We start from the raw sequence: 15,420 nt of genomic DNA on the forward strand, positions 1-15,420 counted from the left end.
CTTATAGATCAATGCCCAGTAAACACGAATCTGGTAATAAAAAATGTTGATTGGCTCGAGATTCGGAGATATATTTATTTTTTAAATCGCTTGATTTTTCTAAATCTTAGTGTTGTTCGGTCGATGTCTCAAAATCTGTCAACTTCCTGTTCAAAATGAATATTAGAATCTATAGTCGGGTATTTAATCTTTCATTTGTAGTACTTTTCAGCTTTCAAATCTCTCTAAGTAGTCGTCCAGTTCAAATCAAAAGTCAAAAGTACGTATTTTCACTTGGGATTTTTTCCCACTGTTAATACTATTTTATATTGAGTATTTTCTATTAAAACATGTTTATTGGGATAGTTTTCTGGCTACACTATTTTTTGTTTTCGTTTAAAAGGGTTAATTGGAAGTGTGCTGAATTTTAGCCCGGTAAAATTGCGAGCTAAAAGCTCGTACTAGTATTTACTCGTATTTACACGAATCTGAATTGAATTAAATAGGGATAATATATTAAATTGTCTTTATATGAGAATTAAATAAAATTCCACTTAGGAAAATCATATTTCGACCATTCTTGTGGATTAATAACAAAAATTCGTTTATTTTGTTGAGGTAAGCCAGTTTTCAATAGAATTTTTGTTATTAATATTATAGGCGCCGATGGGTGATTTGAAATTAAAGTCATTTTGAAAAGTAATCTAGCCTTAGTTACTTTGAAAAGCGATAGCTCCAATAGAAAACTGCATTAATAATCCAATTCAGTCTAATCATAAGAACTCAATTCATATGGATGTAATTATTATACTACAAAAATTTCAGCTGCATAATTTTCAATAGTATCGATACTACTATTACATATGTATTGACGAACCATAGAAAACGAAGGTCGATATGAATGTTTTAATTGATCAGGAATTCGTATTGTTATCTTGACCAACACACGTACATTTGTATATGTAATAATGTTGATAATGTACCTATAGTTTCTTACTATCCCCACTTTAATACATACCTATATAAGTATATGTTTTTGGAAAATACGTTTCGAGTACTCATTGGCGTCTAAACGTCAGGCGAGAGTGGTCGTCAACATCGGTGAGTTTTCCCCGGAAAAGCTTACACCGGAAAATATGGTATACTAGATTCATATTAACAATTCATAATAAATACATTCGACACTGACATACATTGAACATTCAACCACAACTTACTTATGATAGATGTATTAAATACACATCTGTTATGTGTGTTTTAAATACATACATACATAATTTTTTATTATTAATGTTTGCTCGTACGCAAGAGTTTATTCAATTGACATTGTCAATACATTATGAATCATTTAGCGGTGAAAATTAGCGACTTAGTCATGCGCAAATCAAGTGTGTCTTGTTTAAATATTATTTTACGATTATTGAAATATAATTAATGTGTACTGTGTAGGTGTGAGTTGACCTTAACGGGGTTCTTTTAAAATTGTATCGTGTGACCTTTTAGAAGGTGGGAAAACTTGGTATATTAGACGGTGCTAATTATGGGGGTGTTTACAATTTTTAATGTTATTTTTTCAGTATATGTATATATGTATTTTTTTATTGAATTCCATTTAATATTTATTATGTTTTCATTTTTTATCATATTTAAATTGATAAAAGTTGGTTAACTACTTAATCGCCGGGTGACCGTAAAAAATTCGAAAATGTTCTTTTACCATGCATACATATGAAATACGGTTAGTATATACATATATCAGTGGCGTGCGGTAACAGTCTTTCTCCCCCCGTCGAACATCCTCACTTAATTTGCGCGAGGAGGATACAACAGGAACAAGAGGAACAGGATTTTCCTCCCGTATCCTGCGCGCGCACATTAAACAAAGCTGTATGACAAAAAGAGAGATAGTTTCACCGCATGCCACTGATACATATTATATATACATAGTACCGTTTACCATGCCCCCTTTTTTTTTGATCTTTCGACTTAAGATCTTTCGATTTTCGATCTTTGCCTTCCGATATTTTCTTTTTCGACCTTTTCACTTTTGGTGCCGTGAGGTAGACTCATTTTTTTTATTGATTTCCATTTAATATTTGTTATGTTTTCATTTTTTATCATATTTATATTGATAAAAATTGTTTCACCACTTGATCGCCACGCCTTTGTAGAAACCGATTCGATTATTTTATTATTATATATGTGTTTAGTGCAAACCCTTGACAGTGCCTCTTGAAAATATCTCAAACTAACGAAAAATATAAACGTTTTGCATTAGTATCACAGGATATTTTTGGATGTCAATGTGAAGAAACCAATATTAATTTCGAATCACAGCCTTAAATACGAAGGAGCGCACACTGGTGCGCTTATGGCGATGAAGTGGTTAAAAATAAATTAAAATATATTAATGAAATTTTAGCGTAGATGATGTAAAAAATTCAATAATTTTTTTAATACATATATGTAGACGTTCGTATAAATTTTTGTTGATTTATTTTATTTATTCAAATTCAGCAGTTCAATACATATATTTTTGGCAAACTTCTAACAATGATGTAATTTTTTCAAACTAAATTGCAAAATGAACAGGTGAATAATTTCAGTAGCTGCATTGCACATTATTTTTGGTGTAAATTGTATTTCATTTAAATTAAATTCCAATGCAATGCATACAATTTTAATATAAAACATCATTTCTGTAGGAAGTGTCTCGGGTGGTTGAAATATTGTTGCTTATATGAAGTTCAATTTGACATACTTTCAAAAGTTTAGAATGATTTCAAGAGTTAGAAATTCATTGATTATTTTAAGTGAGACTCTTAGCGTGTTCGAATACTATAAACTAAAAAGCCCTTAAGAAACTACTAACTAAAAAGTCTTATGCTAGTATATGTATAGTGTATAGTCATGTAAATAATTCACACTTACAAATTACATAATGTTTGTAATAATAAATGCATTATTATACATGAAATTATAAATGATGTATTAATTTAACAAGCATTTCTTTTTATATGCGTTTTATTACTATAAAAATGAGTTTCATAAACATGATAAATTTTTAAACTATTTGGTCGCTTCGGAGGTCAAAGATTTAGATTATTATACGAGATATTGTTGCTAAGATTACGATTGAACATTACTCGTTTATATCTGATATAAAGTTTAACTATGATTGTAAAACAATTAATCATCTTAAATTTTCTGTGACTTCATTGAAATTGGATTAAACGATCGGCAGTGGATTATAAATAGTTTGGGTAGTGATATGCAATATAAAAATACCATGAGTCACTGTTAAGTAGGCCGGCGGGCTAACATGAACATTTAATCTCTATTCGTATACGTTTATGTCAACCGGGGGAGAGTTAATTGAATTCTTATACAAACATGGGAAAGGCCATTATATCCTATATAAGTTTTGCCTATAATATGGTTGAATATGTTGTGTAGTGGTATATAATGTATATAAATATATCAATAATTGATTATAATTTCAATATTAAATTAAACACACCGTGTTTTCATATCTATGTATGCATACATTGACATGTATGTTCAAATTGTTGGATTTAAAACTATATTATTTTAATATTTTGATAATAAATTTGTTTATTTTATATTCCAGGCTTCCGACAAGAATAGTAGACACGTAATTTTTACAATGGGTAAAGATATTTGCAACGTTTGTTTCAAGGAAATCGAAGGAAGGGTAAGTTTTCCAGGACCTACCACGTTTTCCTGAAATTCGACTACCCGAAACTGAATTTCGCTGTATCAGAGAAGCACAAGAACTTATTAAATGTATATTTATCAAAAATAATCTGTGATATATATATATATATATATATATATATATATATATATATATATATATATATATATATATACAAAATATTAAAAAAATTATATACAAAATAGTCTGTATATTTGTATATATCATAGAATAGTTCAAAAGTATACTCTGATATAGAGTGTGCTCAGTACGGGGAATCGTGTTTCGATGAATACAATGTCGTTTTTATTTTGAATTCTATTGCTACAATACAATAATAACCTTTAGATGTTGATTTTATTATGATTATTGTATTAGGTTGTGACTGCCTTGGATAAAAAATGGCATCCAGAACATTTCACATGTGCCGATTGCAAGAAACCAATTGAAAATTCTACTTTTCACCAGAAGGACGGCAAGATTTATTGTGAAACTGATTTCTTGAATAATCATACAGATAAGTGCAATGATTGCGGCAAGCCTATCAAGGATGTATGTGTTGTTTTCAAGTGAATGAAATCAAGTTGATGAGACTTATTTGTAAACTTATGTAAAATTTTCAGAGAATTATCAAGGCGATGGGTGTCTGTTGGCACGAAGAACACTTTGTCTGCAAGAAATGCAAGAAGCCTTTCGGCGATCTACCATTCACACCGCATGAGGGTAAGCCTTATTGCAAGAAGTGCCATACTGAACTATTTGCACCCAAGTGTGGTGGCTGCAAGAAACCAATCGAAAACAACACCATCATTGCCCTCAATAATAATTGGCACAGAGATTGTTTCAAGTGTGGAGTGAGTTTACAAACATGATATTGATTGAAATAATTTGTTAATTCAATAAAAAAAATGCTGACTTACCTTTGAACTTGCAGAAATGCTCCAAACCCGTTACGGAGAGTACTTTTTCAGTGGAAGGTGGAAAGCCGCTGTGTGGAAAATGTTAAGCGGTGTATTAATTTTCTAATCGTCACTAAAATTTAGCTTTTATGCACACATTTACATAAACATAAACGCAGAAAAAATTAAATTGTTATATATATAAGTATTTAAAATAAAAGTTTATTTAATGTTGATTTTTTTTTATATGCTATATTGTGCTTCCAATATATGAGATGTATTCCATTATTGAATAAAGAAAACAAACATGTTTTATTAAATAGTAAAGCTTTCATTATTTATTGTCTGTACATATACTGTCTATGTATGTATGTAAATTAGACATGTAGTATGTATGCACGAGTAATTTTAATATTTAATAATGCACAATATAATATGATGTATGAACTATTTACTGTATGAGGGCTTTTGATAATAATAAATAACTGCAAATATTTAAAACTGAACTGTTATTTCATTGAAATTAAATATCCAAAATAATGAAGAAGAAATCAAACCAATGTGAGTGACGAAAATGATGATGATTATCTTTTTAAATTATTGGCAAATAAATATAATATTAGATTAATAATGATTTAAAGTGATTATTGCTCAAATGTTTGAAATATTCTTTAAATGAAGAATTTATTTTAATACCTACATATGTATATACATATATATTTTAATTTTATTCTGAATATTAGAATAACAATTTGCAATTTACGAAAAAATAATATATTGCCATAAATTAGGACAATATCATGAGAGCAAAAAGTTGTCAGTATTGTCACAGGGTTCTTATTTTAATATGTGGCCAAGAAGTGAAGCGTTTATGTATTTAAAATTTACTAATTAAACCAAAACATCATAAAAGATTACAAAACTTAAAAAAATAATTAATTGACTTCATTAATTATGGTTTTTCGGTTACATTACATATATCATGTTTGTTGTTAAAATAATTTACATTTATTTGTTATTTATATTCTATTATTTGATTTTGATTTTTAAATGCTTTTTATTATTACGAAATTATGTTCACAATACATCTTATATCTATTTTAATAGCTACTGATCTACTGATCATTTTCTATTTTACAATTTAATTTAATTTGGTTAGTAATCATATTATTATATTATTCTAATGTTAATCTACAGCATAATAGGAAAAAGAGCTCAAAAACCTATTTACAATCCTTATAAATGCTCATAATACATCTAATACATAATATTAATTAAAGACTCTCTAAAGTCGATGACCTAAAGCAGATTGTAATCGGTAATCTGTGTTTATACCTGAAGGGTATAGACATTTTGTTGTATTCTATAATACATACATACATATGTAGGGAATTTGATTCTAATTCGTGATATGAAAAATATGTAGTATATTTAAGAGAAATATTATATTTTTTGACATCCCACAATGTTGCGCTTGTTCATTCAATTTGCAGCAGCATTTGACTTTAATTCCAGCTTTAAAATTCAATTGGGTACCTGTTATAAACCAATTTAATTTAAGTATATAATGTATGTTAAGTATGACCTATCTCCCGAGCGGAAGTAGTAGGTAATGCCAACTTAAATATTATTCATATTAATCGTGTTTGTGCATGTATAAAAAGGGGTTCACCTTACGGCATAAACTCTGAGTTGATAAAGACTCGAAAAATGAACTCGAACCAAAGCATTAAGATTAGGAGTGGGGTAGACAGTTTAAGGGACAAGTACGCGTATGTGCGTGAGATTCATTGGAAAACGAAACCGTCTACCCCCTCTCCGAATCTTAATGCTTTGGTACGAGTTGATTATTTTCGAGTTAATTTTTTGAGTCTTCATCAACTCAGAGTTTATGCTTTAAGGGCCACCGCATGAAAAGCGGTAATATGCAGGGACGTCTTTTCAGCTTTATTTAGGGGGGAGGGGCAAATGTGGCCAATTTGTACTTTTCTATGTAGATGGTGTCTGATTAGAGACACGTATTTTGTCGATTTTAGCATTTTCATTTTAGGGCATTAAAAATGTTCAATTTTAGCATCTATTTTTATGAAGAGTTTAATTTTAAATAATTAAAAATTTCGATGAATTTTAATAAAATTTATATACATACATATATACAATTTAAAGACTAGACAACAATTAAAAAATAATAGAAAAATTAAAAAATGTTTTGGAATTAAAATTTGAATGAAAAAAACATGAATATAAAAATAAAAGACAAAAATATGAATATAAAATATAATACCAATTAAAATTTATTAAAACTCAACATGGAGCATATTTCTACAGATTCTTTTTTGAGATTTGTGCGAAGATCGGTAACAATTACATATATTGTATTTATTAAAATACCTTTCAGCATCCACACTATTGACGGGACACCAAATAGATTTTAGAGCTACACAACCAAACTCTTCATATTTAATTTTGGTTGCCATCATTAATAGCATTATATCCGGCGTGGATTCACTTTTTATATTCTCTATTAATTGTCTAAAAAAGTGCTGATATCCTTCCGAACATTGAGCCTCCGTTAATACATTAAACAATGGCAGGTTTCTAAAAAACAAAACTCTTTCTTTAACATAATATTAGATGTTGTACCTGCCACAGATGGATTGAATAGTTTACTCAATGTTCGGAGGAAAAGATTTCTCATTAAGTCTTGAGTGCGAGTTTAGTTTTAAGACGCTTTTTTGAGCAGCCTTTCGGATACACAGCTCCAACTGTCTTCTTTTGTTTACAATAGTAGACAAAAGCAGTTGCTTGGTTTCGACAGGAAAAACACCGTCTATGGTGAACTGCAAGCTCTGTTTTATCCCCTGAATTTCTTCGATAGGAAGACCCTTCTAAATTGTCTATTAATTCTGTAACGTGGGGATGAAGTGGGTGGCTTTGACTGAACAGGGAAAGACCAGCAGAGATGGGAGTCCAACGGAAACGACAGTTCTGAGAGAAAGCTGTGGTCCGACTCGACTTCCGAAGGAAAAGGGCGCTCCTTTTATACTTGAGAAAGTAGCGGTACTTTCTCCCACTCCCCAGCATCCGAGGGCGGGGGTAGTTTCCCCCCACTCCTTCGGCTGCGGGGGCGTACGTTACAAATCTATGCAAATTTCACCTTTGTTTGTTATTTTAGCATCTATTCGAATATTTTACGAATTTAGCATTTATTATCATCTATTCCAAATTTTAGCATCAATTAAGCATTAATAGCAAAATGTTTAATCTTGTTACAGCTACTGCTAGCCTTAACTTTTAGTAATGTATAATCGATTTGATTAAGATTCATGGTATTTGATCAAATGAGATGCCTATTCCTGGCCAAATCTAAGGTAGGGGTAAATGTCTCGCCCCCCCCCCAAATAATGAATCACTCGAACAAAGCCTAGAAATTCTACTTTAGATATATTAAAAATGTGGAAAATATTATCATTTAGATGAATTCTCATCTCAAACGTAGCTTTGTGTCATTTTATGCAAAGAAAATCAATCTTTAAGTTGAAAATATGGTCGTGAAAAGTGATTCTACGACCTGCGCAGACGTGCGTGTTGTCACGACGACGTGTTGCCGCTGGCAACAAACACTTAAAAAACAGCTGATTTGTCAGAAATCAACCGAGCGTGCTGCAGACAGCCTGTCGCCATCGAAAACCCAAAATTTTCGAAATGTTGCAATCAACATAACTTTCGAGCACGTCCGTTCTATCGCATTCGTAAAAAACCGCCGTTTGAATTCGGTCAGTGTTGCCAGCATGCGAGTCGCACAACCGACGTCAAATATTTCAAAGCCATTATTATAGTACACACTGAATTCACGTGCAAGGTATGCTCCAACACAAGTACTAGTACGCATAAAATATATTAATCGAATAATTTAATATTCATATGTATGCAGGTGTAGAATTTTATTCAAAAATGTTATAATATGGATATGCCCTATTTGCCACCACTGACAAGACAATTTCCCAAGTGGAGTAGGACTGGTATTTTGAGATTTTCAAGCAATTCCGAAGACATGTCGTGCAGACAGCAAGTAAGACATTTTATATATTCATTTGTATATACGGCCGTAATTAATGAACTAATAGTCCATACATACATATTAGTACAATTTGTAAAAAATATTCCCCTTTTTTATTTTGATTTTTGGTCTGTATTGATACGATTATAGATTATATTGTAGTGTTTGAGCAATAATCAGTGCAAACATATTTTTAAAATACAAATGGGAAAGAGATGACGGTGATTGGAGGTACTCGAATGAAACCGAAAACATTGCATCCCCCCCTCCCTCTGCTTTTCTTTAAGTTTTGATTTTTTCCGATCGAATTTTCCAGATATATTATATGTTTCGTTCGGAATGACTATGACAGTAAATACGCCCCATCGATTTTCCCACGCGTTGCTACATTACATATTTACTATCTACTCTATAGAGTAATTTCAACTGAATGAAAGTGGTTTTCAAATATTTATCGTGACCCTCTAAAGTTCTTTTTTTGGCTTAACCCTTTGGCTGCTACGAGGTTTTTCAATGTCCAAGCGAAAAATGCTAACATTTGTAATTATTTTGAAAAAAATTAATATAATATTTTTTTTTACATACTTACTTCGCCGAACACTCGTAATTTTTATAATACTTTATATACATTTTTAAGAAGCAGTCGTGGACTCGTGCTCTCTCTTTCTGTCTTGCTTTTACATGCGTGCGTGCGAAAGAGATACCTACATATATACACTAAATAAGTTTTGACGATTGTTTTCCGAGGCTTTATTCTTTTCAATAATCTATTTTTAGATATCGATGTATCCTTACAACATGCGATATATTCGAAACAGTTAGCGGTCTCTCTCTCTTTCTTTCTTGGTTTTAATTGTGTACGTATGAGCGAGACACACAAGGATGCGAAGTTTCTAATAATCAAATAATTTTTCAACATGTATCATAAACATTTTGTATGCATTTCAGTTGCATTTGATTGATTGCATGAATTCGTGACGTCTCGTGACCTATATAATTGAAAGCGGATTTCTATTGTTTTTTGCCATTTATTTTAACTCTGCAAAATGATATCGGACAGTGAAAGTGATGAAAGCGAAATAATAGCTCCTCGCCGAGGAACTCGACAAATCAGCAGCTCTACTGATTCTGAAAATGAATTTATCGATAATAATCAATTCCCAAGTAATAACTCCTTATATGACATTGACAACGAACCCGAAATTTACTTTGATGATGAACCCGAAATTGAAGAGCTTTTATTTAAAAAATTGATAAATATTTATAAAGCTTGATTGAAAAATAAATATAAATACGTATATAAAAAAAATGTTTCGTGCCACTGATGCGCTGGTGGCTCAAAGAAAGTATCGAAATACGACAATTAATGACGTCAACAACGATCGTCGTAGCAATCTTCGCCGATTTCAAAACAACGATTTATCGTTGTTGTAGCAGTCAAAGGGTTAAATATTAAAAGTACAAAATTATCTATATATTAAGTCGGTGTTTATTTGTACATATGAAGCTAAAATTAATAACAATGACAAGTTCTTGGTTTTTTAAAACTCTCCAAAAAGGTTAATTAAAAATATATTCGTAGTCACATTGATTTTATTTAAATTTTTCAAGAGTAATGTTAACTTGTAATTTCAACAAAATGTATGTACATATATTTTTTAATTCAATTGCGCCGCGTTTTAAAATTAAACATTTAATAGGACGTTTTGGATTAAGAAAGTACTACGTACATATAAATATTGAAAGTATGTATATGCTTAACAGTGGCGTGGCGTGAAAAGTTCCCTGTTTTTGTCGCACAGACTTACTTACATGTGCGCGAACATGGGGACTTGGTATGACGTCACCTAGTCCCCTTGTATCCTGCTCGCACACACGTAAGTAAGGCTGTGTGACGAAAACAGGGAGATTTTCACGGCATGCCACTGATACATACATATGTATGTACTGATGTAGTGGAAAAATAATCGTAACGAAATCATTGCCGCTACATGGCCCTGAATATGATTAAGAAAAGTAAGGTCATGCGAGGTGTTTGATTCCGATTCAATGTCGCAGGGCTCTTTGTTTCTGACGTTTCCTTTCGTCGCCTCGGATTTGTCTTGAGATATGCTATGTTATTCTCCAACTCTTTGTCTTCTCGATTGTGTGGAATCTTAGGTATAATGAATTCCCTTGAACTTCGGAGAAACTTTTCATTAATTCGTTTTGTTCTCCAGCTTCTACGTGGTAATACATCTTGCCCGTCGTTGCTGGAACAGTTGGAACTTCATTTCCCGAATTGTGTGATGGTTGTACCTCCTGCTCGCATAGCTCCTACTCCAAGAGTTATCCAACTTCTCAATTAAATCGTTGCTGCTGAGCCTGAATGTGATATTTTCCACCTCAGTGAGCGTAGGCTATCGGAGATTATTTTAACCTATGTGTCTGGTAGCCTGTGCTCATCACTATTTTCACAATTGAATGTAATGTATGAGTTGAATTGTGATCTTCTCTCTTCCACTCTCACAGGGATGTATTGTAGGTTCGGTGATTATTGGTCACAAAGCGCTCGCCCAAAATCACTAAAATTTCTATAACGAAACAACTGGCAGCCGAAGAGTCCATCATACTAACGAGTGCCAAATAATCCATATTCGCGATTTTCATGGGAAAAATTGTCTTTTGTGCGATCGTAATGTGACTAACAATCCAATTACCGTTTTGTGTTTGCGGTTGGTTCTTATATATTGGTGCTGGGTGTAAATGCAAGACATACCCTACTTTGTATTTTATTATTTGATATTTTTACTTTATCTGCTATTATTATAATGCTATTGTTTTTTTATGATTACGTTTAAATGTATTTTTGTTTGTGTATATATTTTTATTTTTCTCATATATCTGTATTAGTGTAATGCCACTACGGTCCAAACTCAAACTTAAAATGAAAATAATAATTATATCCCATTAAGGGCTAGCTTTCGCTGTTGACGTGTAATATTGAACTTCCCGGAACACTCGTCACCGGTCACGAAAAGCAAATTGATAAATTTCCATATAAATTATAGGATTCTATTGTACTCACCCGAAGGGTATTTCAATAGTAAAAAATAATTGTCAAGCAATAATGACAACGAATTTGCGAAGGTCAATAGTGTTGTGCCTTTTCTGCGACATTGGTTCAAATCACGGCTTAAATTTGGAACTTAATGTACACATATTTATGTAGAACAGAACGATTTTGAATTTTTTTTTTAGTTGATGGTGGGCGTGAGATTTCTTGGGAACGGTGAGCATTCATTCGCTTGTCATGCGACGTATGGTTTCCAACAATCGGAGATTTTTGTGATGGTTTTACTTATATACATATATTGTTCGCTTGTTTAAAGTGGGTTAATGGCGAATTTTACGCTATCGATTGGTGCGAAGCAGTTTAGACCCGAGCCGAATAAACAGTTTGTGAACGGGTGAAATTTTTCCCACGTCATTCTCGGTAATCAGTTTAATACTGATCTGTCCGCTGCCGAATTTCATTTCGTTGGGAAGCTGGGAAGAGACTGATCAATCCGACAAAGTCTTATTTTTTTATTTTAATGTTAGTCGTTGACTTGTCGTGAGCCAATTCCGAGTTGAATACAACAAGTTATTGAGAAGTAAGAGATGAAAAACTTGGGTACTAAATGTTAAGATGTGGCTTAAAGTTTAATGAACTTTGTAGGGTCTGTTTCATGTGTAGAGTATGTGAATAAAAGGTATGATTCTAACTGATATGTATAGTGGAGCAAGTGAAAAGATTGAAATGGCAATGGGTGGGTCGTTTGTTGAATAGAAAAATGGACAAAAAAGGAGAAGAAGAGTAGTTCAAAAGTGGTACTTAAGAGAATGTAGAAGGCTATAAGGAGATGGTTGAACGACAAAAGGAAAATGTGTGGGATTAGATGGAGGAAGAAAACAGATTAGGGTGGAAGAAATTGATGTTGATGATATGAATATCTCAAGAGAGGTACAAAAATGGTACCCAAGGGTGTACAATTTATTTTTGACTAGTGATCGTAAGTGAAAGTAAGAATAAGTTAGTAAAATGATGTTTCGATGGCCGTACGTGAAAATGGGAGGACGAAGTATTTTATTTATTTATTTATTTTTTACATACATATTTGCCACAGTGACATTACATAATACTTTAACGCGTAACTGTGACCGGAAATATAAGCGTAATACAAATACTATGTGTAAGAATTAGCGAGACATCTGTGTATGTTATAGTAAGTGATTTTTTGAAATCATATTCATATTCAAAAAGTGGGTAGGATGGTTTTTGCCAATTTTATGGAAGAACCGTTTCAACAATGAAATGAGATAAATTGGCAAACTCTGGTAGGAAGCGATCGACTTGGAGTCACAAATATCCAAGTCTGACTAGTAGCATTTAAGATTATACTTGGAATAAATTCCTTTCAATCGAGGTCAGCTCCGGGATCGAGCTCGGCGACCTCTCGGTGCTTATTATCAACGCAAACACCGAGCCACGCTGCTGGATAAAAGACTTTTACTATTCATAATATGTGTACATATTTAAGTGAGCGAGAAAGGTGCGTGTCATTTGCACAGAAAAGAGAAAAATAGTTTCACTCATCAATGGACGGTGAATGACGTTGATGATGATTTGTGTTGGGTAATATATAGCAGCTCCTTTCAGCAAACGCATTAATAAATGTAATCTCATGTACGCAATCTTACTGCGCAATATATGTTTGTACATATGAGGGGTGCGAACCCATAACGTTGTAAGTGCCCCAAACAATTTTGAAATGTCGCCTCCTAGGGGTAGAAATTTGAAGTAGCAAGTCATAACGTTGTAAGTGCCTTATTAGTTGCAATATCACTTGAGGGGTTCCAAACTATAACGTTGTAAGTGCCCCATATAGTCAAATGCGTGACTTTCTTCGTGATTTGAAGTGTACGTGCAAATTTTAGAAATGTGTAACTAATACTTACAACGTTAGCAAATCATAACGTTGTTAGTATTAGTTACATAGTAGTTGGTGTATTAGTTGTACTATCAGTATTGTAATGATGGATATACGAATATCAGTATATTTAGTGAGTCCTCGGACATTCTTTAAATGGATGGATATTTCTATAGATATGCTTAACACCAAAGAGCTGATGATACATATCTTCAACCACCATGATCAAGGTAGCATGTGAGAGTTGAGAGATACGACATTATAGAAGTTGTCTATTTTTTGTTATGAAAGTGATACATACATATGTACATACAACCAGTGGCGGACTGGGACTGAAATTAGTGCATGCCAGGAGTCAAAGGGGGCCCACCCAGGGTTAAAACAATTTGTCCCCCCCCCCATATAACAAAATTTTCTTCTTTCCATCACGCTAAAAATCAAGGGTAAAAAAAAATAAAATTCTCAAAAATGGGGATAAAAAAATTTAAGTACAAGAAAAATGGCAAAAGCAAAATAGATCCATAAATTACATTGTATATTTCTTTTTAACCCTTGTCCTGGGTAAATATAATGCATCATAAAAGAATGCGGCATAAAAGCGGCTTTTACTTTCGGTAGAAAACAATCAGGGACGTCATTTCAGCTTTTTCTTGGGGGGCGCAGGCAAAGATTGGTCAAATTGATTTTTTTTTCAAAAAATCTTTTTTATATCGGAATAAAAATGTAAAATATTCTTTGCATACACCTTATTGAGTTATAAAATTTGAAAAAAATAAGTTTATTTTTAATAAAATAATTTTTTTCTAAAAATCTTCACATGGTCAACAAAAATCGACCATCAGACTGAGTCACTAAAAAACTATCAATTAACTTAATTTCTACCGACTGTAATCAAATGTTATTTTGAAAGTATGAAGTAAATTTAAATCGCTGGTTGATGATGAATCGCCCTATCAAAATTGTTTTAAGCAATTCAGTTTATATTATTCACGGAAATTTGTTTATTCCCATTTTTATTTCAGTAGGTAGTTGTTACATATGTAGGTATTGGTATATACATAATATTGAGGTTAGAAATGGGCCCAGCAAAAGGGCCCACGCAAATGTTGAAACTTACATTTCGAGCCTAGTAAAAAAAGTTAACCGACCATTGGGCTGTTAAAGCAGGTATTAGTTGTTTGTGTATATCGTAAGAAATTTGTTTTGTTGAAATACCCAAACTTTAGGTCCCAAAGTGCAATATCCTATACATTTTTACACAAAATAGTTAAAAAGTGAAAAAATAGTGAAATAGTTAAAAAGGTTATTTAATTTTACTGAGGGCCCATATTTTCTAACAGATAGTGGGGCCCACATGCCATCGGGCATGTTCGCTTGTATGGTCAGTCCGCCACTGCATACAACGTACATCAATGATGGCACTTAAAACGTTTTGTTCTCTTTATTTATTTTTAAATATATTTTTATTATATCTAAGATTTATTGATTGCTCATTGAATGATTATAATACAATGATTTAATAGAATTATAGTTTACTAGTGGAGCTACCCGGATTTGCTCGGTAAATGGAAATTAAATAAAAACCACGAAAAAATCTTCATTTGTTCTATTATTAAATTTATTTGAATCGGAAAAAAAATAATATTATGTAACGACCGAACAATCACAAACGTCTTTGACCAATCCAGCCAATCAGAAAAGACTTTAACGACAGCCAATCAGAAACTACTTTGTTGACAGCCAATCAGAAATGAATTACAGACGCCGTTTCGGTTTTATATATAAGATTAATAAATATTGCAAGATGAATTT

The 15,420-nt window shown here is 32.2% G+C and overlaps 1 protein-coding gene across 1 annotated transcript; it reads left to right on the forward strand.

Moving 5' to 3' along the window:
- Positions 1-876: 876 nt before the first annotated feature.
- On the forward strand, positions 877-5,100 carry LOC143920173 (transforming growth factor beta-1-induced transcript 1 protein-like). The gene is made up of 6 exons (XM_077442899.1): positions 877-903; positions 969-1,118; positions 3,611-3,694; positions 4,076-4,249; positions 4,321-4,551; positions 4,632-5,100. Exons 1-6 carry the CDS (start codon positions 877-879, stop codon positions 4,701-4,703), a joined length of 738 nt encoding a protein of 245 aa, XP_077299025.1. The 3' UTR covers positions 4,704-5,100.
- The last annotated feature ends 10,320 nt before the right edge of the window (positions 5,101-15,420 follow it).

The sequence above is a fragment of the Arctopsyche grandis genome, chromosome 12, assembly GCF_051622035.1.
Source record: "Arctopsyche grandis isolate Sample6627 chromosome 12, ASM5162203v2, whole genome shotgun sequence".
NCBI classification, from domain to species: Eukaryota; Metazoa; Arthropoda; class Insecta; order Trichoptera; family Hydropsychidae; genus Arctopsyche; species Arctopsyche grandis.